The 27,770-nt window shown below is 45.5% G+C and overlaps 1 protein-coding gene across 2 annotated transcripts in view; it reads right to left on the reverse strand.

The window, feature by feature from the left end:
• Positions 1-1,056: 1,056 nt before the first annotated feature.
• Positions 1,057-27,770, reverse strand: part of LOC118365237 (LIM and SH3 domain protein 1-like) — a 40,686-nt gene continuing 13,972 nt past the window's right edge. The window contains exons 3-8 of one of the 2 annotated variants that reach the window (XM_052490836.1): positions 21,835-21,919; positions 10,331-10,438; positions 6,213-6,291; positions 5,144-5,261; position 5,108; positions 1,057-4,790 (exon numbers count right to left, since the gene is read on the reverse strand). In XM_052490836.1, coding sequence (XP_052346796.1) covers positions 4,617-4,790; position 5,108; positions 5,144-5,261; positions 6,213-6,291; positions 10,331-10,438; positions 21,835-21,919 — 565 coding nt within the window. In that variant the 3' untranslated portion in view covers positions 1,057-4,616. The remainder of the gene's footprint in view (positions 4,791-5,107; positions 5,109-5,143; positions 5,262-6,212; positions 6,292-10,330; positions 10,439-21,834; positions 21,920-27,770) is intronic. The other variant, XM_035747284.2, reaches the window with a different exon arrangement.

The following is a 27,770-nucleotide window of genomic DNA, read 5'->3' on the forward strand; positions in this document are numbered from 1 at the left end:
TCCTACAAGGTCTTCCCCTCTGATGGGCGTCTTCATTTCCCCCAGTGGCAGTAAAGCCCCCCCTTCTCCTCCCTGGAACAGAAATGCAGCAGGATGCACAGATGTCACATTTATTATGCTCCCCGTCTGTGTTACGCTTTCCTTTTATTTATATCCTAAGGGACACGTGGTAAAGGGAGTTCACAGCACCTTAATACCCATTAATATGGCTACATAAGTGAAAGACAAATACCGGTGGAAAGAATTATAACAGTATGAACTAATATTTCCGTATAACACTGAACTAGAAACACTGGTTTTATTCTCAAATATTACTATTTGCCCATCAATGTTTTATATATATTAAATATACACACACACACACACAAACGAAAGATTCAATTATCTTCTCAATGTTAAATCTATAATTCAATAACTACAGAGCATTAGAGGCCGACTTCTTGCAATACAGAATTCTTAGTATAAAAAGGTTTTAATCTGTGTGCGCTGTTTACCATTGTCAGCGATGGGTACCGCGGATGCAGGAGAGGCTCGCCATATCCCCGGCCCGTCCACCGGCTGGGACCAAAATCCGGACACACATCATAACATGTAAATGATGTAGGATAGGAAAACGAGTCCCATGATGGCGAAAAACATCAACACTAAAATGTCCAACATGATGAGAATGCCAGAAAAACGGAGGATGCTGATGTATCGCTAGAATACACGACGACGAAATAGGCAGCCTCAACACCGGCGCAGATCGGCGGATTCCGAAAATAGCCGGACCAGAATAATCGCTTCCCTACATGAAACCCCTCCCGTCAGATACGTTGTATAATATTTCCCGCGTGGAAGCATACCCGTAGACATTAAAACCAGGGTGTGAAGTAGCGTAAAACAAGGGACATTTATTTTTTCCAAGGGCCCAGTCCCATATACGTTTAATACATGCAATCTGCGTTCAGCAAACTCGTAGTCATATAGCCAAGTAATCACACCGAATGAGGAAGCATTCACATCGAATGAGGAAGCATTTTACACCGAAGGAAGCAAATAATACTGGACGCTGAGTAAAAATGACATTTTATTGAATCTGTAGAATGTTTAAGTACAATTCGAAGTGCTGTAACAGGGCAACATTATGCTTTTCTCAGGTCTTTAAATTAAAACTGGAGTCTGTTTTTTTTTAAAGAATGTCAATATATGCATGTTAAAAAGTAGTAATAACAAAAATGCTATCAAAACAAAATCATTTTTTTTGATGGAATGCACAACATCGGTCTGAATGCTAGGTCAGTGTTTGGTTGATGCGATTTATATACCAGTATCATACAAAAGCAGGGAAGGATTGATTCATCAGAAGCATAGGACATAGGAGTCTATAATTGGGGAAGAAGGTTTGAGGACTCTTGGCCATAGGACTGATAGGACCATATACATTGGGGGAGGAGAACAAGGTGATGATATGATATGTGATACAGCAGAGTTTAGGAGTGATACCAAAGCAGAGGAGCATATTGGTCTCCTGGCAGATTCAAAGTCTTACCTTGCACCCCCTCTCTCAGGTTTGGGGGGGGGTATAGTAGTATGTGTTAACAGCATCTCTCTCTCCCCTAGCCCCATCCAACCCAATACAGACTATAACATGGTACAGTACATGTCCATGCCTTGCCACTGTGGTCTATCATCACTCCAGTCACACAAAAACACCATTATCTTGTCGTTGGCCACTTTGGATTTGTTTCCCACCAATCAACGATCACAGTCATTCACCTCCCTCCTAAATCTACCTAAAACAACTAAAACAAATCCACATCACCTCGAAGGAAAGCTGCGGCAGCCAACGTGGGCTTGGTTCATCCCCCATCTGTAAAAACACACCAAAGCCTCCAAGTAGCCAAGGCAATTTTCTTTTGAGAGGCATTGACTGCAGATACTGTGCAAGGCAATTCAAATTCATACAAACTCCAAGAACACTCCATTCACTTCAAGCCAAACCGCCTCCTCACTCTTTATTCGGTTACTGAAGCAAAGCAACGAGACTTCAATAGCTCGGGCCCAAAACTGCCCTTCATACAATGTGAGAGTTTAAAAATGTCCAGTTGTCAAGTAGAGAGGTCTTGGATGCTATAAATGCAGGCCTAGACTTACCTTTTCATCTGCATGGCAATCTGATTATCTAGTCAGGTTGAGGTGTGTGTTGTGTTCATTCTAGTTCAATTTAAAACATAGCATTATAAAAGTTGAAGCCAGAATTATTGTCCAACACGTTCCACCACACTGGTATTAAAGTGGGTACCGTTTACCCTTCATACAGCCCCTCACCTCATTAAATCAAATCATTCCACACTACATCTTTAGTCTACAGGCAAAGCCCCTTGCCCAGCCCCATGACCTATAACCTAAAACAACTGTACAATATCATCAAACTACGTGGTGAGCGTATTGTTTTCATAAAGCTGAACATGATTTTTAATCCCATGTTGTCGTCCCCCCTCCCCTCCTCGTCTGTGACCTGTCACAGTGAAGAGAAATAAACAGTAGGGTGGCAAAGAGAGAAGTAACAGAGGTCCAGGAGGAGAAAGAGTTCACCTCGACTGAAACCACGTCCCTCTCCAAGCCTCACGCGGTCCCGTAGGACATGGAATGTACAACGATCGTCGTCACTGGAATTATCTGCCCACGATGGGACAGCCAGACGGATCTCGTAGCTACCACTACGAAAGTTTAATTAAGTCATTGTTGCATAACATTTCTCAGATTTTCCCGTGCCAACAAAGGAACACAGGTTTGCCACTATATTTGGTAGGGAATGTCCGACCCATAGACTGTCAGAAATATCTATAACGCAGGCGAGAGGGCGGGGCCTAATGTTACTATGAGCCATGACAACTGCTCATTAATGAGCATGTGAATATTCATGAGCCAGTGGCACTCCAGAACATTGCTGTCCACTTCTCAAGAGTTTCAAGGACAAGAGAACTGGGTGAGATAGACCAGTCACGAGTTGGCACAATAAAACAGGAAAATTGGCTTGACGATTATCAGGCAATTACATAACCCAGGAGGTTGATGCTTGATTTACCCCATGGATCTAAATCTGTGGGATTGCTAACTCAGCATATGCACACGTCTAGACAAACTAGCGTGCTTTATTGGTTCATAAATCGAGTTGCCGTTTTATTTCTGAAATGTATTTGATACATTGACATTTTTAGAATAAGCCTCTTACAATACCAAAAAAAAAAGCAAAAGGAAAATAAAAACAGCATGATATGACGTAGAAACAATAACATTTACCACAGCCTGGATTTCTGACCTCAGTTCCACACTTCTCATGAGGATTGGAATGTTAAACAACCAAAACAAATGAGAAAAAAAAAAATGGACAATACAGAATTGTTTTGAGATTTGCGTTTGACCTTCGCGCTTACGATCTATCAACTCGGATGTTGGTCATCTTGGAATAGGGGGCAGGGCCTGATCCCCGCCCCCTCTCTCCTCCCCAAACCCCCCCACTCCAACCATAACCACCATCACGTCACTCATCTTTCTGTAAGACTGTCGGAAGGCATTTGAGTCTGCGGGCGGGAGACAGCAAGAATGAGGAATATCTTCACACTCACTGACTGAGGTGATGACATGATTGTAAGATGATTGTAACCACGTCCCCTAACTAACTCGTCCCTGATCCCTCCTGTACTTCAAATGCCTGAACTTGAGGTACAAGGCATGGGCAGGAGGTGTTCTTCAGTTAAGATAGGATTCCAGTTTAGTTTCAGAACAATACCCACAATGCAGTGCAGGACAGGGTAAGACAGGTGAGGGAACAGATAAGTAATATTGATAAATGCGCACGTGTGGTAATAGAAATATATAAGACCTCTCTGGTAAGACTGATACTGCTCACTGACTGGCTGATGCGACAACAATGGGGTATTGATAGGTTAATGGAATGTACACAAGTCAAATATTCAAGCTTAGTTCTAACTGCCCAGATACAGTAATATTCTTCACTGAGCTTCCAGTCAGGCCAATTTCAGACAGTTTCAAAAATGGAAGAAAAAAAGAAAGAAGAAAAGAACAAAACCTTCTGAAGATGCCACACCCACATTCTCGTGACCACATTGGCCTCAGTTCTCTGCTGTCATGGCAACTTGATTGACGAGGTGGGGGGAAGGGTTCATATCGTTTTTGCATCATAGTTTGCTGGAATATGAAGTGCTGTAGCTAGGATAGTGGTCATACACTGTATGACCCCTGACGTGTGTGTATAGCCTGTAAGATGGAGGTATGATACTTCTGTAAGACTTAAATTCCACTTGGGACAGCGCTTTTAGTGGACCGAAGAATTGGGACAGAGACCGGCAGACAGACGACAGCACAGACAGAGACAGACAAGGCAGACAGACAGAGACATTCAGACAGAGGGAGGGAGTCTGTCGTTGGAGGAAAGCAGACCAGGGGTATACCGGGGGAGGTTGAAAGGAGAGATGGGGGAGGAAGAGGGGGTCTTACAGGACAGATCAGAGAATGAGTGAAAGAAATAGAAAGCGGCATTAAGATGAGATGGCACTGGGCTTTTCACTTGCTTCTCTCACCCCCCGCCCCCCAACTCCCTCTTTCTCAGATCAGATGGCCTCTACATAGTTAGCAGGCAGCATGCCCTGCTGGCCAGTGCGCTCCACACGGCCGTACATCCAGCCCTCGTCGATCACCTGCGCGTCTACGATCACGTCTCCCTCCAGGAAGCCCACCTCGTCCTCGTCGGCTGCAGCATAGTCATACACCGCCTGGTACCGCTTCTACACACAGAAAGAGGGAGGTGGGGGGGTAAAGGGAATAGGAGGGAAGGGAGAGAAAGAGAACACCACATTCAACAGAGACAGTAAGAGTCTCTGCTAACGAGACAAAGCTACAAGGGCGGGTCATGTGGATACTGCCAGGCACAGTGGAGAGAACAGACCGTGCAGAGAGAGCAGTGCATCCCAAATGGAGAGAACAGTGCGTCCCAAATGAAACCCTATTCCCTATATAGTGCACTACATTTGACCAGACCCCAATGGGCCCTGGTCAAAAGCAGTGCTTTAAAGTAGGGAATCGGGTGCCGTTTGGGACAGACCCTAACACAGTAGTGAGGAGGGTCTCTCTGCCTCACCCCGGAGCTGGGAGGGGGGCGGCGGCCGCCTGGCGGACTGGTCCAGGAGCCGCAGCCGGCTCATAGTTGTAGTTCTTAGATGCAGCAGGGGGCTGGTGGGGAAGCTGCTGCTGGAACACTGGTGAGAGAGGGGAGGGGGGAGGAGAGAGAGAGAAGGAAGGAGGGGGGAGGAGAGAGAGAGAGAGCGAGAAGGAGAGAGTAATGTGAGAGAGGGAAGGAGAGAGAGAGAGAGAGGAGAGTAATGTGAGAGAGGGGAGAAGGGGAGAGGAGAGAGAGCGAGAGAGAAGGAGAGAGTAATGTGAGAGAGGGAGAGATTGAATGATTGAATCAGAGTGAAAGATAGACATTTCTGGCTATTCAGTCTGACAAACGGATCCCCCAGTCCCTGGCACTCTGAAAACAACCCCACCTGTCTCTCATCTCCTCCTGCTGTATTCCCCTCTATCTAACTGGCATCCTATTGGTCAGCCCCAGGGCTCTGAATTCCACAGCTGAGCAAGTCAAAACTTGCAGCCATCATTTAGCGCCTTTCAGTTAACTATTGGCGCCTTTCAGTTAATTATAACAATGACTATGTTTGTGATATTGAAAGGTGATAACATGTACACAGTGAATGCACAGGTTAACCACTGGCTCACAATCATAGTGTGCTGAAAACAGGAGCTGTCCACAGAGCAGAAAGATCAAACACATTTTATGACCAGGGATAATGTAACCATTTGTCTACTCACTGGTGTTAAAACAGCAAAATGTAACAGAATTCATAACAACATGTGAGTTATAGATTTGTCATTCTCATTAAAAGCAAGTCTAAGTGGATGATCTGTTCTATGTGCGCTATTTCTATGCTTCCCGTTATTCTGTCGAGCTGAAAACACAATATTCTTTGTTGTGAAAAATATATTTTAGATGGTACAATGATTCAACACTACTTGCTTGTGGAATGAGGCAAACTATTCGAATTTTAGCGACCAAGAAAATGGCATAGTGAATTTTTAATAAACGCATAGTCATAGTGTGTGTGTGTGTGTGTGTGTGTGTGTGTGTGTGTGTGTGTGTCTCAGTGTACCTGGATTGGGGCTGTTGGGCTGGGGAGATGGGATTTCTCCTCCCATCCTGTTCTTCTCAAACTCCTCATGGTACTTAATCTGTACAGACAAAACACACGTGCGAAAATAAGACACTTTATACTCTCATTGTGACACTTCGCTCATAGAGTGACTAGATATATCACCCAGATATCATGTATGGCGCTGCTTTGTTTGATAAGAAAACCCCGATTGCATCCTGTCGACTCTTCAGTCCAGCAGATAGCCAGTTAGAGAAGCAAAATAAAATACAGTTCCTGTTGTGTCCAGTAGGTGTCTCCAGATCCCTCCCCAGGCAGGCAGGCAGGCTGTGTGTAATAGGTGGGGGCGCTACAGTGCTAGGCTACACGCTGCTGTTTTTCTACAATAGGGCTGCTGACACAGAGGAAATGACATCGCAGCCAGGAAGTTGGGTGACCTCAGCGCTGCCTAACAACCCTCGCTGACACATGAGGAACGAACACGAGAGAGACCCAAAGCAAGTGGGTGAGAATGGCTCCTTGTTTATTCAGGTAAATCAAAGCGGCATCAACACCAGCCCTAACATAATAACCCAGCCAACATCACAGAGAGAGACAAGGACAGCATTCATCTCCAAATGACCACCAGCCCATAAAACCCGAGACAGATCCGTTACTGCAGCATAAGAGCCCTACTCACGTTCCCAGCCTGACTGACTGATAAAACTGACACACACACAGCCTAGATTCTGCCCCCTCCCTCCCTCCCTCCCGGCTGGGTGAAAGAGGCCTGTGTGTTCAGGGTGTTAGAGAAGAGTGTATTCACAGACTGACTGGAGTAGATGCCAGTGTTACGTGTGAGCGAGGACATTGCGTTTGGCGACGGAGAGACAGAGCGAGCAATGTGTTTCAATATGCTATGCGAGAGAGGCGCGTCTGACTTGACTTCTGTTTGTCTGGAAGGCGAAGGTCGCTCACAGATGGCGTGTGAGTGCGTGAGGCTGAACAGGAAGAGCCCAGCCCTTGCCAGACCCAGTCCAGGACACAAAAGAGCCCCCACCCCTCTTAACCTTCACTACATGAATCAGGAGAAAGTAAAAGGAGGTAGGAAGGAAGGGAAAGAGAGGGATGGAGGAAAACAAATAAAAGTTCAAAATAAAATAAATGTCAATTAGAGTCATATGACAGAGAGATAAGAAGAAGAAAGAAAGAAAGAAAGAGAGAGAAAGAGAGAGAGAGAAAGAGGGACTAGAAAGACAAGTCCAGACAGACCGCTGCGAACGAGAGGGGGCTGGAGTTGGAAATCTCACATTTCAAAGGTAGCTGGACAGGCTGACATGTCCGTCTCTCGCCGGACTACTGAGCGTGTGTGCAGCCGAGGTGGGACAGAAAGTGGGGGAAAGGAGGAGGGAGAGAAAGTTGGGGAAAAGGAGGAGGGAGAGAAAGACTGAGATAATCAACCGCGCCCCTTGGCTTGGTCTGTCCACACATACTCTTAACAGCTGGGACGGTTGCTACGGACTTCTCAAAACACGCCATGGTGTTTCTCTTCTCGCTGCATTTGCCTGGGGTTGTAGAAGTGTTGATGTGTGTGACACACAGAATCTGTTCCATGTAGGAAAGCAGTAATTAACCATCACCCTCCACACACTCATTAAGTCATTAGAGAAGACCGAGCAGGGCAGCTGTGTGCTGTGATGTCAGGGGGTGTGTCCTTGGTCTGCCAGCGCAAGCAAGGCCCTGGGCAGCGGCCTTCTGCAACAGAGGATCACAGAGGGAGGTAGTAACGTAACCCCGTGCCCAGGCTTCACTCAGCCTAGATAGATACACTGTACTTCTGGACTGAGAGACAATCTGCACATCAATAGAGTGGTAAGGACACACTATTTCAGCCACACCCATTGCTGACACCATGCGCAATAGTGCCATTACTCTAGAGCAGTGGAAACGCCTTCTCTGGAGTGATGAATCTCACCTACCTGCCCGAACATATAGTGTCAATTGTCAAGTTTGGTGGAGAAGGACTAACGGTCTGGGGCTGTTTTCATGGTTCGGGCCCCTTAGTTCCAGTGAAGGGAAATCGTAACGCTACTGCATACAATAACATTCTAGACGATTCTGTGCTTCCAACTTTGTGGCAACAGTTTGGGGAAGGCCCTTTCCTGATTCAGCATGACAATGCCCCCGTAAAGGCCTCCCGGGTGGCGCAGTGGTCTGCTGCATCGCAGCGTTCGAGCCCTCTGGGTTCGAGCCCAGGCTCTGCCGTAACCGGCCGCGACCAGGAGGTCCATGGGGCGACGCACAATTGGCCTAGCGGCGTCCGGGTTAGGGAGGGTTTGGCCAGTAGGGATATCCTTGTCTCATCGCGCATTAGCGACTCCTGTAACTGGCCGGGCGCAGTGCACGCTAACCAGGTCGCCAGGTGCACGGTGTTTCCTCCGACACATTGGTGTGGCTGGCTTCCAGGTTGGATGGGCGCTGTGTGAAGAAGCTATGTGGCTTGGTTGGTTTGTGTTTCGGAGGACGCATGGCTTTCGACCTTCGTCTCTCCCAAGCCCTCCACGTGCCTGTATGACCTCCCTACAACGCCTGGGCATGCTCCTGATGAGGTGGCGGATAGTCTCCTGAGGGATCTCCTCCCAGACCTGGACTAAAGCATCCGCCAACTCCTGAACAGTCTGTGGTGCAACGTGGCGTTGGTGGATGGAGCGAGACATGATGTCCCAGATGTGCTCAATTGGATTCAGGTCTGGGGAACGGGCGGGCCGGTCCATAGCATCAATGCCTTCCTCTTGCAGGAACTGCTGACACACTCCAGCCACATGAGGTCAAGCATTGTCTTGCATTAGGAGGAACCCAGGGCCAACCGCTCCAGCATATGGTCTCACAAGGGGTCTGAGGATCTCATCTCGGTACCTAATGGCAGTCAGGCTACCTCTGGCGAGCACATGGAGGGCTGTGCGGCCCCCAAAAGAAATGCCTCCCCACACCATGATTAACCCACCTCCAAACTGGTCATGCTGGAGGATGTTGCATGCGTTCTCCATGGCATCTCCAGACGGTCACGTCTGTCACATGTGCTCAGTGTGAACCGGCTTTCATCTGTGAAGAGCACAGGGCGCCAGTGGCGAATTTGCCAATCTTGGTGTTCTCTGGCAAATGAAAAACGTCCTGCACGGTGTTGGGCTGTAAGCACAACCCCCTCCTGTGGACGTCGGGCCCTCATACCACCCTCATGGAGTCTGTTTCTGACCGTTTGAGCAGACACATGCACATTTGTGGCCTGCTGGAGGTCATTTTGCAGGGCTCTGGCAGTCTTCCTCCTGCTCCTCCTTGCACAGAGGCGGAGGTAGCGGTCCTGCTGCTGGGTTGTTGCCCTCTTACAGCCTCCTCCACGTCTCCTGATGTACTGGCCTGTCTCCTGGTAGCGCCTCCATGCTCTGGACACTACGCTGACAGACACAGCAAACCTTCTTGCCACAGCTTGCATTGATGTGCCATCCTGGATGAGCTGCACTACCTGAGCCACTTGTGTGGGTTGTAGACTCCGTCTCATGCTACCACTAGAGTGAAAGCACCGCCAGCATTCAAAAGTGACCAAAACATCAGCCAGGAAGCATAGGAACTGAGAAGTGGTCTGTGGTCCCCACCTGCAGAACCACTCCTTTATTGGGGGCGTCTTGCTAATTGCCTATAATTTCCACCTGTTGTCTATTCCATTTGCACAACAGCATGTGAAATTTATTGTCAATCAGTGTTGCTTCCTAAGTGGACAGTGGGATTTCACAGAAGTGTGATTGACTCGGAGTTACATTGTGTTGTTTAAGTGATGTGTGTGAGTGAGTGAGTGAGTGAGTGAGTGAGTGAGTGAGTGATCTGCAGTGCTGGCTCCTTTCAGGCATACCCCAGTACACAAAGGCTGGGCACTTGTGATGATTGGCACCCACTCAGAATATGAAGTGGATGGGCAGTGTCGGGCTGAGTCCCAAATGGCACACTGTTCCCGATAGTGGACTACTTTGACCAGGGTACCATTTGAGACAACCTGAGAGGGAGGGGGAGGGGGAGAGAGATGGACTGGTTGTTGATCCCGTTCTGTGATAGGTACGGTGTGTGTGTGTGTTGACAGATAGACGTACGTTGCTGATATGGTCCTGTGTTTTCTTGATTCTCTGCATCTCTGGCGTGTCGGCCACAGCACTGAAACCTTTCCCTTTGTTCTTCTCAAACTCCTCCTTGTACTGCACCTGGAACACACAATCACACCCGGTAAGACCACACTGTATAGTCATAGTAAATCGTAACACACACACACCAAGAGTCAAAAAAGAACAGTGAAATGCTTCCTTACGGTAACACAATGAGTAACGACAGCGTGGCTATACGGGGTAATTGAGAGAGCCATGTACATATAACTAGACACAAATGAAATTTAAAAAAATATATATAGAGATAGAGAGAGCGAGACTTCCTGTTGCCAGGGCAGTGAGACCATACACACAGGATGTGCTGACATAGCCTTATAAGGTCACACCAAGAGATGTGTGCACAACAGAGAGGGTGTGTATTAATGCACATGGATATATGGTATATGCATAGCAGGGATTCCATTAGGAAAACGTGGCACTGGACATTTGACCAGCAGCCTTTTAGTTCTACTGGACATTTGATTCTACTGGACAATGGACTGGACCCATATGCATTGGTAGCGTAACCTGGTCAGAATGCCAGATATCCCATTTTAGATGGTAATTCATACAAACAGAACATGCAAGTTGGGGATGCAACGACGTGCACAGTCCCCTTCTTGACGAATTGTGATCTACAGTCGTGGCCAAAAGTTTTGAGAACGACACAAATATTAATTTCCACAAAGTTTGCTGCTTCAGTGTCTTTAGATATTTTTGTCAGATGTTACTATGGAATACTGAAGTATAATTACAAGCATTTCATAAAAAGGTGTCAAAAGCTTTTATTGACAATTACATGAAGTTGATGCAAAGAGTCAATATTTGCAGTGTTGACCCTACTTTTTCAAGACCTCTGCAATCCGACCCTGGCATGCTGTCAATGAACTTCTGGGCCACATCCTGACTGAAGGCAGCCCAGTGTTGCATAATCAATGCTTCGAGTTTGTCAGAATTTGTGGGATTTTGTTTGTCCACCAGCCTCTTGAGGATTGACCACAAATTCTCAATGGTATTAAGGTCAGGTTTGCTGCCCTTCTTGACACCCTGCCATCCTCCAAAAGTCTTTGTCTCACTGTGCATGCAGATGCACTCACACCTGCCTGCTGCCATTCCTGAGGAAGCTCTGTACTGGTGATGCCCCGATCCCGCAGCTGGCACTTCATGGACTTTCTTGGGCACCCTGGAGCCTTCTTCACAATAATTGAACTGCTATCCTTGAAGTTCTTGATGATCCGATAAATGGTTGATTTAGGTGCAATCTTACTGGCAGCAATATCCTTGCCTGTGATGCCCTTTTTGTGCAAAGCTACGATGACGGCACGTGTTTCCTTGCAGCTAACCATGATTGACAGAGGAAGAACAATGATTCCAAGCACCACCCTCCTTTTGAAGCTTCCAGTCTGTTATTCGAACTCAATCAGCATGACAGAGTGATCTCCAGCCTTGTCCTCGTCAACACTCACACCTGTGTTAACGAGAGAGTCACTGACATGATGTCAGCTGGTCCTTTTGTGGCAGGGCTGAAATGCAGTGGAAATGTTTTTGGGGGATTCAGTTCATTTGCATGGCAAAGAGGGTCTTTGCAATGAATTGCAATTCCTCTGATCACTCTTCATAACATTCTGGAGTATATGCAAATTGCCATCATACAAACTGAGGCAGCAGACTTTGAAAATTAATATTTGTGTCATTCTCAAAACTTTGCCACGACTGTACTATCCCCCAAAGTAAAAACAAAGTTGACCTATTCTATTGGTCAGTTTGTTGAGAAAGAAATGGCCTATTCCAAACAGATTCTGGGACAGTTGCGGGATGATAGATCCCAAATTCATACAACCAGTAGGTCAATTTGTTAAAAAGCAAATGAGTCTGGTGAAACAGATCAGAACATTTAGCTTAACATGTTGATACTATTCCTTCTTCACATTATAAAATGGCAGCAATGCACACAAGGCAGAAGGATACGCACGAATGTTCGTTCCATAATGCAATTTGCGGGAAAACACAACATGCGCATGCGAGCGGTTTCATGTGAAAGATGAAAACAGCCGTTAAGACATTTAGAAAGGGGGAGATCTAATATGCAACAGCTAGGATGGGTTGTTAATGACTCAAATTGTGCCTTTGGATACTGGATCATTTAAGTTAATTTAAAATAATTGCATGATGTTGTCTAGGCTACTTTGAAAACAAGGTAAGACACGCCTCATAATATGTAGTAAAACGTTCAGCTTTCAAACAATGAAGTATATTTTTTCCAGCTCATTGCAAAGTGGTGTGTGACACGCTGATGAAGCCTGCCTTCCACTGCTTATTGCCGCGTTCAGAACAACTGGGAAATATCGGACTTCAGTGCGTTCGAGTCAACTGGGAACACTGGGAGGGAGGGATGGGGATAAAATTAGAAACTAGCTCCGACTGGGGAAACTAGTTTTGAACAGTCATCCAACTCGGGAATTCCAAGTCTGGAACTCGGCCTCTTTCTAGAGGTCCGACTTTCCGACCTGAAGTTCCATGTTTTGAAAGCATCATATCATATCAAAAAGCATTTGAAAGCATCATAATTGCATTATTTCGCAATTCGATTTTTTTTCTTCCCCCGGACAATTGGCCGGGTGCCAATTTTATTAAATCGACGTTCCTATTTATATTGCAAAACAAAAGAAAAATTAAAGCCAAAAGCCAGCTATTTACCGGAAACCCTGATGCATAGGTCTGTCTGTGTGTGTGTGTGTGCTTACCCATCCCTTCCCTGTGTGACCCTCAGTATGACAGGAAGTGACCAGCCCATGTAATCAGATGGGTATCACTCTAATGACAATACAGCAGTCACACACAGCTGGCCTACTGTACCGATGATGCAACACTTGTGGATTCATACACACATTCATACACACAAAGTATCAACCCATACACACACAGAAGTACATACACACTCAGGTTCCCTATGAAACACAATACAGGCCCGGTGACAGGTCAAAAATGACAATCACTTCCCTCCCTCTCTGGTGCTAGACTGCACCAATAAACTAATATCCGTCTGCCTGCCCACCCCTGGAAGAGCCTGCTGCCATAATCCATTGCCAAGCAGCACCCCATCCAGTCTCACACTCAGAAATACAATATCTAGATTAGGATAGATATTGGAATTTCTATGACTACACTCCTCTCCTCTGACAGCCAGCCAGCCTGACTGTTGTTTTAAGGATTGGGCAGTACCACACCCTACGTGTTTGATTGGTTTATTGGTCGACAGGAAAGTGGAGAGAAGACCGGAAAGTAGGGAGAGGTGCACTCTGGGCCAGAATGGAACCCATGCTGACTCATGTTGGTCGGGGTCTGTGGCTCTAAACGCTCCTTGACCACAGGTCACCTGACTGCTGTTTGACTGACAAAGCTCTACAGAGTGCTGACCTGTCCTCTACCCCACACACATTGTGAGGATAGGCAGGAGATGACTGGGCCATAATTCACAATATGTGTGTGTGACGTGTGTGTCCCATTTGTGTGAGTCTTAAATTTAGCACTAACTCTTTTCAACAACATTTGATCTTTCTGGTTCCACCCATGTTTAAGATAAAGACAGAAAAAGTACATCATTTTTTAAATTTCTGGCCATACAGTGCATTTGGAAGGTATTCAAACTCAAATCACTTTTTCAAAATTGTTATATTACAGCCTTATTCTAAAATGGATGAAATCATTTCAGTCAATCGACACACAATACCCGATAATTACAAAGAGCAGACAGGTTGGGGAAATCGTTGCACATTTATTAAAAATAAAAAAAACAGAAAGAAATTACTTGCCGAAGTATTCAGACTAGAGGTCGACAGATTATGATTTTAACGCAGATACCGATTATTGGAGGACCCCAAAAAAGCCGATACCGATTAATCGGCAGATAAAAAAACATGTTTTTATAATAATGACAATTACAACAATACTGAATAAACACTTATTTTATCTTAATATAATACATCAGTAAAATTAATTTAGCATCAAACAAAATGAAACATGTTCAATTTGGTTTAAATAATGCAAAAACAAAGTGTTGGAGAAGAAAGTAAAAGTGCAATATGTGCCATGTAAATAAGCTAACTCTATATACATTGTGTGCAAAAGGCATGAGGAGGTAGGCGATTAATTACAATTTTGCAGATTAACAATGGAGTGATAAATGATCAGATGAACATGTGCAGGTAGAGATACTGGTGTGCAAAAGAGCAGAAAAGTAAATAAATAAAAACAGTATGGGGATGAGGTTGGGTGAGCTATTTACCTATAGACTATGTACAGCTGCAGCGATCAGTTAGCTGCTCAGATAGCAGTGGTTTAAAGTTGGTGAGGGAGATAAGTCTCCAACTTCAGCGATTTTTGCAATTCGTTCCAGTCACAGGCAGCAGAGAACTGGAAGGAAAGGCGGCCAAATGAGGTGTTGGCTTTAGGGATGATCAGTGAGATACACCTGCTGGAGCGCGTGTTACGGGTGGGTGTTGCCATGGTGACCAGTGAATGGAGATAAGGCGGTGCTTTACCTAACATGGACTTGTAGATGACCTGGAGCCAGTGGGTCTGGCGGCGAATATGTAGCGAGGGCCAGCCGACTAGAGCATACAAGTCGCAGTGGTGGGTGGTATAAGGTGCTTTAGTAACAAAACGGATGGCACTGTGATAAACTGCATCCAGTTTGCTGAGTAGAGTATTGGAAGCTATTTTGTAGATGACATCGCCGAAGTCGAGGATCGGTAGGATAGTCAGTTTTACTAGGGTAAGTTCGGCGGCGTGAGTGAAGGAGGCTTTGTTGCGGAGTAGAAAGCCGACTCTAGATTTGATTTTAGATTGGAGATGTTTGATATGAGTCTGGAAGGAGAGTTTACAGTCTAGCCAGACACCTAGGTACTTATAGATGTCCACATATTCTAGGTCAGAACCATCCAGGGTGGTGATGCTAGTCGGGCGTGCGGTTGCAGGCAGCGAACGGTTGAAAAGCATGCATTTGGTTTTACTAGCATTTAAGAGCAGTTGGAGGCCACGGAAGGAGTGCTGTATGGCATTGAAGCTCGTTTGGAGGTTAGATAGCACAGTGACCAAGGAAGGACCAGAAGTATACAGAATGGCGTCGTCTGCGTAGAGGTGGATCAGGGCATCACCCGCAGCAAGAGCAACATCATTGATATATACAGAGAAAAGAGTCGGCCCGAGAATTGAACCCTGTGGCACCCCCATAGAGACTGCCAGAGGACCGGACAACATGCCCTTCGATTTGACACACTGAACTCTATCAGAGAAGTAGTTGGTGAACCAGGCAAGGCAGTCATTAGGAAAACCGAGGCTACGGAGTCTGCCGATAAGAATATGGTGATTGACAGAGTCGAAAGCCTTGACCAGGTCGATGAACAACTCCAAGTCTCAGAGCGAGTGACGTTTGAAACACTATTAGCGTGCAGCCCGCTAACTAGCTAGCCATTTCATATCAGTTACACCAGCCTAATCTCGGGAGTTGATAGGCTTGAAGTCATAAACAGCTCACTGCTTGAAGCACTGCCGGCAAAGCGCACCAAAGTGCTGTTTGAATGAATGCTTACTGGTGCCTACCATCGCTCAGTCAGACTGCTCTATCAAATCAGACTTAATTATAACATAATAACACACAGAAATACGAGTCTTTGGTCATTATTAATATGGTCGAATCCGGAAACTATCATCTCGAAAACAAGATGTTTATTCTTTCAGTGAAATACGGAACCATTCTGTATTTTATCTAACGGGTGGCATCCACAAGTCTAAATATTCCTGTTACATTGCAACCTTCAATGTTATGTCATAATTACGTACAATTCTGGCAAATTAGGCGGCCCAAACTGTTGCATATACACTGACTCTGCGTGCAATGAACGTAAGAGAAGTGACAATTTCACCTGGTTAATATTGCCTGCTAACCTGAATTTCTTTTAGCAAAATATGCAGGTTTAAAAATATATACTTCTGTGTACTGATTTTAAAAAGGCATTGATGTTTAGGTACACATTGCTTTTTTTGCAAATGCAAGACAGTCCTTTGTTAGGAAGAAATAGTTTTCGCGAGCCAATACGCACCGATTATATGCTTTTAAGAAAGGCGTACACAGGACACACTAGATAAACTAGTAATATCATCAACCATGTGTAGTTAACTAGTGATTATGATTGATTGATTGTTTCTTTTATAAGATACGTTTAATGCTAGCTAGCAACTTACCTCGGCTTCTTACTGCATTCGCGTAACAGGCAGGCTCCTCGTGGAGTGCAATGTAATCAGGTGGTTAGAGCGTTGGACTAGTTTTATTTTATTTTTATTTTTTATTTCACCTTTATTTAACCAGGTAGGCTAGTTGAGAACAGGTTCTCATTTGCAACTGCGACCTGGCCAAGATAAAGCATAGCAGTGTGAACAGACAACACAGAGTTACACATGGAGTAAACAATTAACAAGTCAATAACACAGAGAAAAAATGGGTAGTCTATATACAATGTGTGCAAAAGGCATGAGGAGGTAGGCGAATAATTACAATATTGCAGATTAACACTGGAGTGATAAATGATCAGATGATCATGTACAGGTAGAGATATTGGTGTGCAAAAGAGCAGAAAAGTAAATAAATAAAAACTGTGGGGATGAGGTAGGTGAAAATGGATGTGCTATTTACCAATAGATTATGTACAGCTGCAGCGATCGGTTAGCTGCTCAGCTAGCTGATGTTTGAAGTTGGTGAGGGAGATAAAAGTCTCCAACTTCAGCGATTTTTGCAATTCGTTCCAGTCACAGGCAGCAGAGTACTGGAACGAAAGGCGGCCGAATGAGGTGTTGGCTTTAGGGATGATCAATGAGATACACCTGCTGGAGCGCGTGCTACGGATGGGTGTTGCCATCCGTAGCACGTAAGGTTTAACTGTAAGGTTTGCACGATTGAATCCCCGAGCTGACAAGGTAAAAATCTGTCATTCTGCCCCTGAACAAGGCAGTTAACCCACCGTTCCTAGGCAGTCATTGAAAATAAGAACGTGTTCATAACTGACTTGCCTAATTAAAAATCGGTCGACCTCTTAATTCAGACCCTTTGCTACACAACAAGAAATTGAGCTCAGGTGCACATCCTGTTTCCATTGATCATCCTTGAGATGTTTCTACAACTTGGGAGTCCACCTGCGGTAAATTCAATTGATTGGACAGGATTTGGAAAGGCACACGCCTGTCTATATAAAAAGGCCGCACAGCTGACAGTGGATGTCAGAGACAAAAACCAAACCATGAGGTTGAATGAATTGTCCGTAGAGCTCCGAGACGGGATTGTGTCGACGCACAGATCTGAGGAAGGGTACAACAACAACAACAAAGTCTGCAGCAGTGAAGGTCCCCAAGAACACAGTGGCCTCCATTATTCTTAAAATGGAAGACGTTTGGAACCACCAAGACTGACAGAACTCCAGAGTTCCTCTGTTGAGATTAGAGAACCTTCCTGAAGGACAACAATCTCTGCAGGACTCCACCAATCAGGCCTTTATGGTAGAGTGGCCAGACAGAAGCTAATCCTCAGTAAAAATGCATGTCAAGCCTGCATGTAGTTTGCAAAAGGTCACCTAAAGGAAAGGACTCAGACCATGAGAAAACAATATTCTCTAGTCTCGTGAAATCAAGATTGAACTCTTTGGCCTGAATGCCAACAGGAGGAAACCTGGCACCATCCCTACGGTGAAGCAGGGTGATGGCAGCATCCTGCTGTGGGGATGTTTTCCAGAGGCAGGGACTGGGAGACTAGTCAGGATCAAGGCAAAGATTAACAGAGCAAAGCAGAGATCCTTGATGAAAACCTGCTCTAGAGAGCTCAGGACCTCAGACTGGGGCGAAGGTTCACCTTCCAACAGGACAACGACCCTAAGCACACAGCCAAGACAATGCAGGAACGGCTTTGGGACAAGTCTCTGAATGTCCTAGAGTGGCCCAGCCAGAGCCCGAACACGATCAAACATCTCTGGAAAGACGTGAAAATAGCTGTGCAGTGACGCTCCCCATCCAACCTGACAGAGCTTGAGAGGATCTGCAGAGAAGAATGGGAGAAACTCCCCAAATACAGGTGTGCCAAGCTTGTAGCATCATACCCAAGAAGACTCGACGCTGTAATTGCTGCCAAAAAGGTGCTTCAACAAAGTACTGAGTAAAGAGTCTGAATACTTATGGAAATGTGATATTTAAATAAATACACTACCGTTCAAAAGTTTGAGGATCACTTAGAAATGTCCTTGTTTTTGAAAGAAAAGCAACATTTTTGTCCATTAAAATAACATCAAATTGATCAGAAATACAGTGTAGACATTGTTAATGTTGTAAATGTCTTGTAGCTGGAAACGGCTGATACTTTATGGAATATCTAGATAGGTGTACAGAGGCCCATTATCAGCAACCATCACGCCTGTGTTCCAGTGGCACGTTGTGTTAGCCAATCCAGGTTTATCATTTTAAAAGGCTAATTGATCAGTAGAAGACCCATTGCAATTATGTCAGCACAGCTGAAAACTGTTGTCCTGATTAAAGCAGCAATAAAACTGGCATTCTTTAGACTAGTTGAGTATCTGGAGCGTCAGCATTTGTAGGTTTGATTACAGGCTCAAAATGTCCAGAAACAAAGAACTTTCTTCTGAAACTTGTCAGTCTATAATTGCCAAGAAACTGAAGATCTCGTACAATGCTGTGTACTACTCCCTTCACAGAGCAGCACAAACTGGCTCTAATTAGAATAGAAGGAGTGGGAGGCCCAGGTGCAGGTTTCTCTAGTTTGAGAAACAGACGCCTCACAAGTCCACAACTGGCAGCTTCCTTAAATAGTACCCGCAAAACAACAGACTCAACGTCAATAGTGAAGAGGCGACTACGGGATGCTGTCCTTCCAGGTAGCTGGGAATAAAATCTGCCGTTTCCAGCTACAATAGTCATTTACCACATAAACAATGGTCTACACTGTATTTCTTATCAATTTGATGCCATTTTAAAAATGGACAAAAACAAGGACTTTTCTAAGTGACCCCAAACTTTTGAACGGTAGTGTACATACATTTGCAAACATTTCTCAAAACTTGTTTCTGCTTTGTCATATTGGGATATTGTGTGTAGATTGACGAGGGGGAAAAAACTATTTAATTCATTTTAGAATAAGGCTCTAATGTAACAAAATGTGGAATAAGTCAAGGGGTCTGAATACTTCCCGAGTGCACTTTATGTGATCATTAGTCGGGAAACCAAATGGTTTTACTGACGACTGCCTTTCAGATCTTCTACTGTGTACATCCCCACTCTCCTGTTCTAGCAGTATGACAAACCAATGTATTTTCCAGACAGTTTTATTAGGGCCAACTGGCTCTCATAACCTTTCACCACCAGTCTAAACACTCCCAGCCCCCCCACACCCCAAATCCATGTCCAGATCTCCCAGCAGCCCCCAGGCCTCAGACCCTGGCCAATAGAAATCAGCCTTCCATCACAGGATGTACCAGAATAACAGTCTATTTGGAGAGGGGAGAAAGAAAAAAAACGGACCAAAACTGGGTCACCTGTTATTGCTATAATAAAGATGAGATTTGAGATATGCTCTCTGCACACTAAAGAGTTGGTGGTGTGTGTGTCCATTTTAGAACTACTGCATGTTGTCATATGATGTAGGCTGTGTGTGTTGTTTACACGTAGCAGAGATGTGGAGCTGGTTGATCTTCTCTGTAGGTTGCTGCTGGAGATACTAGGCTCCAGCATCTGTCAGTGGTCTCATTAGCCTCCTCTGAGAATGTGTGTGTGGCTGGACTCTTATCTCCATGTGGCCATGTCGCCTCGGTCTGTTTGTTTACTGGTCTTCTAGGATCCTCCCAGTCCTCTTGGAGGCCCCTGGGAGCTGGTGGACAGACTACATACACTGAGACTGTCAGTCAGTATGGCTGCTAATCCACAGCTAACCCCAACACACACACACACACACACACACACACACACACACACACACACACCCCCTCCCCTCTGCATGTAATCCGGATTGGCGGTGGTGCTATTAACGAGCATGGGTCCGGACTGTGATGGCCATTTCTCCAACTCTAGTCTTCTAGTCATCCTCTCACTTTATACAGAGAAAGAGATGACACGAGAGAGACCAGTGAGGGGGCATCAGACTACAGTTTCCAGTCCACATGACTCTTGTGGCAACAAAAAAAGAAAGAAGAGCTGTTGGGAGAGATCAGAGAGAAAGACGGGCACAGATGGTGTTGTCTGCATGGGGTGTGTTAAGTCTGCTCAACCCACAACAACTAATAACCAGTCCTCCGAAATACATATCATAGTCACACATATGAGAACATGCTTATTAATATATACTAAAGGATGTATGTATTTTTTAAATGTAGCCGTGTGCGAGTTGTGTAAGTGTGTGTGTGGGGAATACCCCATGTAATTGTGGCTGACTAGGGGCCTTTGTGAGCATCCCATAGATGTTTCCTGAATATACTGTGTGTGTGTGGCCGGAGCACAGAGGCCCTGTCATAGATTATTGGAGGAGAAGACAGGAAATAGGCTCGGAGTCAAACTCTCCGTGTGTCTCGGAAACCGTCAACATCCAAGTGTGTGTGTGTGTGTGTCTGTCTAACTAGCTACTGTACATCCGTGTCCATGCTAGCTCATCATTTGAGTGTGTGCGAGCGGCGAATGGAAGTTGAGGGTGCGTGTGGGGAACTGGGGCCGCTTCTCCTCTGTCCCCCTCACCACTGCCTGCAGTGTTGCCACGGGAACCCTATTGCTATGGTAGCAGGGTAGGGAGGTCCGTCACACCTCATTACAATAGTTTACGAGAGGGAGAGAGGAGAGAAAGGAAGGCACTGACACAGGAAGAGGGAGGAGGGTGGTCGAAGGAGGAAGAGATAAGTGAAATCTGAAGAGGAAGGAAATGAGAGGAATGCAAAAAAAGAGAGAAGCGGAGACAGAGGATCTTCGTCATAAAGAGGGGGGCGCTCTATTGGCCTGGGGGGTACTTTCTGTCTGGAGGAGGTCAAATATGAATGAACAAAAGAGAGGAGAACAGTGGGAGGGGAAAACACCGAAGAGGAGGAAAAGGAGAACCATGAGTAGAGGAGAATCAGCGATGACACAGGCAGAGAACAGAGCAGGAAGATGGAGAAAAATGGAGGATGACTATACGCAAACATGTGGGAGAGGGAGAGAATGCACATAAATCCTCGCAGTTTAAAAGGAGTGTCTCCACAAATAGGCCCGAGCGACATAGGTCATTAGAGCGTCATAGGTCATTAGAGCCAGAGCATCATAGAGACATTTCAATATGAGGATCAGTGATGAGGCTTCGTAAGAATCTGTAATTACTTCCACACTGACGGCGTTATGAGACCTGTGGACCGGGATTATCTGTGTTCTGGTGAGTAGGTAGGTACCTGGCTCTGCATCTTGCTCTGCTGTTTGAGGCGGAGGTTCTCAGGAGTGTCGGCCACGCAGGTAAAGTTTGTCTTGGGGTAGTGTCTGTAAAAAAAAAAAAACACACAGGAGAGGAAAACATTAGCACAGGGCATTCACACCATCTAGAACTGTGGTTCACACACACACACACACACACACCTTTTAACCCGCTGTAATTACAGCCATAAAATGGTGATGCATTTTCAGTGTAGACTTTTTGTTTGGTAGATTGTACTTTAAGCACAGAAACAAACAAGAGTTCTAAGCCTGCGTTTTGAACTGAAAGTCATTCACGTTAGCAGCCAATATGAACGAGAGGTATCAGGTGACTTCCCTGGAGTCCAGGCCAAGCAGGATCATACAGCCTACACGTATGCAGGGGGGGGGTTACAGGATCAGATGGAAATCAAAGTCAGTCTGTCGCCTCGCTCTTCCTCACAAATATCATCATTCATTTGCCAGAATGTTACACCATCGCATAAGGATGGATGGTTGTGTGATGTAACAGCTAGATTTACACATACAGCCAATACCACCTAGTAAGGTACAGTGGGGCAAAAAAGTATTTAGTCAGCCACCAATTGTGCAAGTTCTCCCACTTAAAAAGATGAGGCCTGTAAACTATGACAGAAAAAAAGAAATCCAGAAAATCACATTGTAGGATTTTTAATGAATTTATTTGCAAATAATGGTGGAAAATAAGTATTTGGTCACCTACAAACAAGCAAGATTTCTGGCTCTCACAGACCTGTAACAACTTCTTTAAGAGGCTCCTCCGTCCTCCACTCATTACCTGTATTAATGGCACCTGTTTGAACTTGTTATCAGTATAAAAGACACCTGTCCACAACCTCAAACAGTCACACTCCAAACTCCACTATGGCCAAGAACAAAGAGCTGTCAAAGGACACCAGAAACAAAATTGTAGACCTGCACCAGGCTGGGAAGACTGAATCTGCAATAGGTAAGCAGCTTGGTTTGAATAAATCAACTGTGGGAGCTATTATTAGGAAATGGAAGACATACAAAACCACTGATAATCTTCCTCGATCTGGGGCTCTACGCAAGATGTTACCCCGTGGGGTCAAAATGATCACAAGAACGGTGAGCAAAATCCCAGACCCACACGGGGGGACCTAGTGAATGACCTGCAGAGAGCTGGGACCAAAGTAACAAAGCCTACCATCAGTAACGCACTACGCCGCCAGGGGCTCAAATCCTGCGGCGCCAGACGTGTCCCCCTGCTTAAGCCAGTACACGGCCAGGCCCGTCTGAAGTTTGCTAGAGAGCATTTGGATGATCCAGAAGACTATTGGGAGAATGTCATATGGTCAGATGAAACCAAAATCTAACTTTTTGGTAAAAACTCAACTCGTCGTGTTTGGAGGACAAAGAATGCCTACTGTGAAGCATGGGGGTGGAAACATCATGTTTTGGGGCTGTTTTTCTGCAAAGGGACCAGGACGACTGATCCGTGTAAAGGAAAGAATGAATGGGACCATGTATCGTGAGATTTTGAGTGAAAACCTCATTCCATCAGCAAGGGCATTGAAGATGAAACGTGGCTGGGTCTTTCAGCATGACAATGATCCCAAACACACCGCCCGGGCAACGAAGGAGTAGCTTCGTAAGAAGCATTTCAAGGTCCTCGAGTGGCCTAGCCAGTCTCCAGATCTCAACCCCATAGAAAATCTTTGGAGGGAGTTGACAGTCTGTTGCCCAGCAACAGCCCCAAAACGTCACTGCTCTAGAGGAGATCTGCATGGAGGAATGGGCCAAAATACCAGCAACAGTGTGTGAAAACCTTGTGAAGATTTACAGAAAACATTTGACCTCTGTCATTGCCAACAAAGGGTATATAACAAAATTACAGGCCTCTCATCTTTTTAAGTGGGAGAACTTGCACAATTGGTGGCTGACTAAATACTTTTTTGCCCCACTGTATAAAATGACAACCCACCCAAACTAGGCCTATCTGAAATAGGAAAATGATCAATGAAATCACCTAGGAGCCTTATTGCCGTGGTAGATTGCTAAACTGTATTTTAAATGTGGATAATACACACTACCGATTAAATGTTTTTGAACACCTACTCAATCCAGGGTTCTCTTTATTTTTTACTATTTTCTACATTGTAGAATAATAGTGAAGACATCACAGCTATGAAATAACACATATGGAATCATGTAGTTACCAATAAAAAGTGTTAAACAAATAAAAATATATTTGCCTTGATGACAGCTTTGCACACTTGGCATTCTCTCAACCAGCTTCATGAGGTAGTCGCCTGGAATGCATTTCAATTCAATTAATTTGTGGAATTTCTTTCCTTCTTCATGCATTTGAGCCAATCAGTTGTGTTGTGACAAGGTACGGGTGGTATATAGAAGATAGCCCTATTTGGTAAAACACCAAGTCCATATTATGGCAAGAACAGCTCAAATAGCAAAGAAACAACAGTCCACCATTACTTTAAGACATGAAGGTCAGTCAATACAGAACATTTCAAGAACTTTGAAAGTTTCTTCAAGGGCAGTCGCAAAACCCAACAAGCACTGATTAAACTGGCTCTCATGAGGAACGCTATAGGAATGGAAGACCCAGAGTTACCTCTGCTGCAGAGGATAAGTTCATTAGAGTTTACCAGTCTCAGAAATTGCAGCCCAAATAAATGTTTTGCAGAGTTCAAGTAACAGACACATCTCAACATCAACTGTTCAGAGGAGACACCACTACTAGACATAAATAAGAAGAGACTTGATTGGGCCAAGTAACACAAGCAATGGACATTAGACAGGTGGAAATGTGTCCTTTGGTCTGGAGTCCAAATGAGTGATTTTTGGTTCCAACCACAGTGTCCTTGTGATACGCAGTGTGGGTGAACGGATGATCTCCGCATGTGTATTTCCCACCATGAAGCATGGAGGTGGTGGTGTTATGGTGTGGGCGCTGCTTTGCTGGTGACACTGTCAGTGATTTATTTAGAATTCAAGGCAAACTTAACCAGCATGGGTACCACAGCATTCTGCAGCGATACGCCATCCCATCTGGTTTGTGCTTAGTGGGACTATCATGTTTTTCAACAGGATAATGACCCAACACACCTCCAGGCTGTGTAAGGGCTATTTTACCAAGAAGGAAAGTGATGGCGTATCCCCCGACCTCAATCAAATTGAAATGGTTTGGGATGGGTCAGCTCCGCAGAGTGAAAGAAAAACAGCCAACAAGTGCTCAGTATGTGGGAACTCCTTACAAGACTGTTGGAAAAGCATTACAGGTGAAGCTGGTTGAGGGAAGGCCAAGAGTGTGCAAAGCTGTCAAGGCAAATGGTGGCTATTTGAATAATCTCAAGTATAACATTTATTTTGATTTGTTTAACACTTTTTTTGTTTACTACAGGATTCCATCGTGTGAAGGTTTGATAGTGAAGGTTTGATGCCTTCACTATTATTCTACATGTAGAACATAGTAATAATAAAAACAGTCCCTGGTGAGAGGGGAATTCTTTTTAAAAAGCAATGGAGCTGGCTTCGAGGTCCAGATTTGACTTTCAGGGGGCTAGGATTTTAAGGAAAGCAAGGCAGTTCAAATAACCCTCAGCCATTTTTTAAGAGTTTGTCTCCAGTGTGAATTAGGAACCCCTGCAGACAGATGACATCTCTAACAGAACACAAAAAGTCTGTTTCTATGGGGCCCCTGTCACCGTCAACAGAGGTAGGGGGGTATGGATTGTGGGGAGCTGTTTCTTTCAAGGTTACTAAATGCCTGTCCTGTCCCCCCCCCATGGAGGACAACTGGAAGAGTAACAGAATGCAACACAGGGAGAGAGAGAGGGCCAGGGAGAAACACAATCACAGGGAAAATTGTCATGGTTTTCTCCTCCACCAGAGCATGAAAACAAAGCTCTTCTTGAATGGGTTTTTGGGGGATTTCTGGTCTGGTCAACCACACACACAGAACCGAGCCAGCCAGTCCCACCTCCCACTGCCCTTGAAAAACGCTCTGCCTCAAAAGCATGCTTCACAGACCAAAACACATTCTACATACACACCGGGCACAATTCCAAAAGCCCCGTACTGCAGACTTGCTTGCTTGATTCCTGATCTGTGTAAGCGATGCGTACAAGTATGTTTTTATACACCAGAGCTTTTCCTGCTAAACTCAGCTGCACTCCTCCTTATGCTGCCTGCCAGTTCACTCAGTTGTCCTGAAGGCAACGAGAAGCACAACGAGGTTCAGGTCAACACAGAGAGGGGAAAAAAAAAAAAACTGAATCTAGCTGCTCATATGGACTCCACTACCCAGCATGCCCCAGGGGGTGGGACGACCACAATCTCCCCCCTCTCCATGCCTCGGGGTATCCCAGTTAGGTAATATGTTTTGTGTTTCCTTGACGACCTGGTAAACACATTGAATTTCCATTTCAACTTATGTAGAGAGATGGACGAGCTCTAAGCCTCAAACGACGAAGGCCTTCTGAAGAACGCGGTGCAATTATCTACTACCAGGAATGAGAAACTAATTAACAAGCACTTTTAAACCCACACACAGCTCAAACAGCAGAGGGGAAGTGTGAGCCCATAGTACTGTGAAAGTGCTGAACAGAGCACTTTACAGGCTCTGTGTGATATTAAGACTACTTTCCTGGTCAATTACACACGAGGACCAACCAAAATGTGACTTCTGCTTTTAACCCAACCCCTCCGAAAGACACACACACACAGGTTTTTGGAGAGGTGTGGGGGGCTGCCACACCAAGCTGTTGTTATGTGGGGGTCGAGGGCCTTGCTCAAGGGCACAACGGCAGGCAAAGGCATCTAGGATTTGACACCAGCAACCTTCTGGTTGCCAGCTCACGTCCTGGGCGATTTTTCCTGTCGGACCCGGGATTCGAACTGGAAACCCTCTAACGGCTAGGCTACGTGCAACCCTCCTTGCACTCGAGCACGCAAGCGCACACACAGCACAGTATGCTCAAACACACGTTCCTGAAGAGGCAGAGAGGGTGCTGCTCTCAGATCCCATTCAAATGTGGCGGTTGGCCGTGCTAGTGGCAGCTTCGATCAGGCTGAGAGAGCTGAAGCCTCAGTTTGCCATCGTCATGCGGTACGTTTGGTAGCAGCATCCTGTGGTAGCCTGCGGCGCTGTTCCTTAGCGCACGAGGAGTGTGACCGGGCGGCTCGGATAAACCGATTGTTTGTAGGTTTTGTTTGGGGACACGGGTGTGTCTGGTTGGTTTGTGGCGGTGGCCAGCGTGTGCTCTACAGAGCACCTTTGTGCTTTAGGCTGCTGCAGCGTGGAACAGAGACAAGTGTGCAGCTGGCACACAGATACCCGATACCCATTGTGTGTTTGAGCTTGTATTGGTGTGCAGTTTGTGTGTGGACGAGTTTAACTATACTCGTTTGTCCCAGAAGTCCCCACAAGAATAGTAAACAAATAAAACGGGAACATTTTGTTTGTCCCCACAAGGTGAAATGCTATTTCTAGGGGGTTTGGGGTGAAAGGTTAGAACTAGTGTTAGAATTAGGGTTAAGAGCTAGGTTTGGGGTTAAGGAAGACAGGATTTTGAATGGGACTGAATTGTGTGTCCCCACAAAGTTAGACATACAAGAACGTGTGTCCCGCGCGCACGAAGGCTATGTAATGCCTGTACATGCGTGAGTCTGGAGTCAGTAGCCGACAACACTCCTCTGTCAGGCTGCAGTGTAACGAGGTTAGGAGTCACACACGGCCTCCCCCTGCTCATCAATGACAGCCACAAACACACACTACTGCTCTGTAACAGTCAACATGATGGAACAGGAACTAACCCACTGCCCAGGAGAGAGTGAGGGCTTTTAGCATAGTGGAACTAGGAGCGGGCGGAAAAATAACTTTCTGGAAGGCCACACCCACTCCTGTCCATAGGGG

The sequence above is a fragment of the Oncorhynchus keta genome, chromosome 32, assembly GCF_023373465.1.
Source record: "Oncorhynchus keta strain PuntledgeMale-10-30-2019 chromosome 32, Oket_V2, whole genome shotgun sequence".
Lineage (NCBI taxonomy): Eukaryota > Metazoa > Chordata > Actinopteri > Salmoniformes > Salmonidae > Oncorhynchus > Oncorhynchus keta.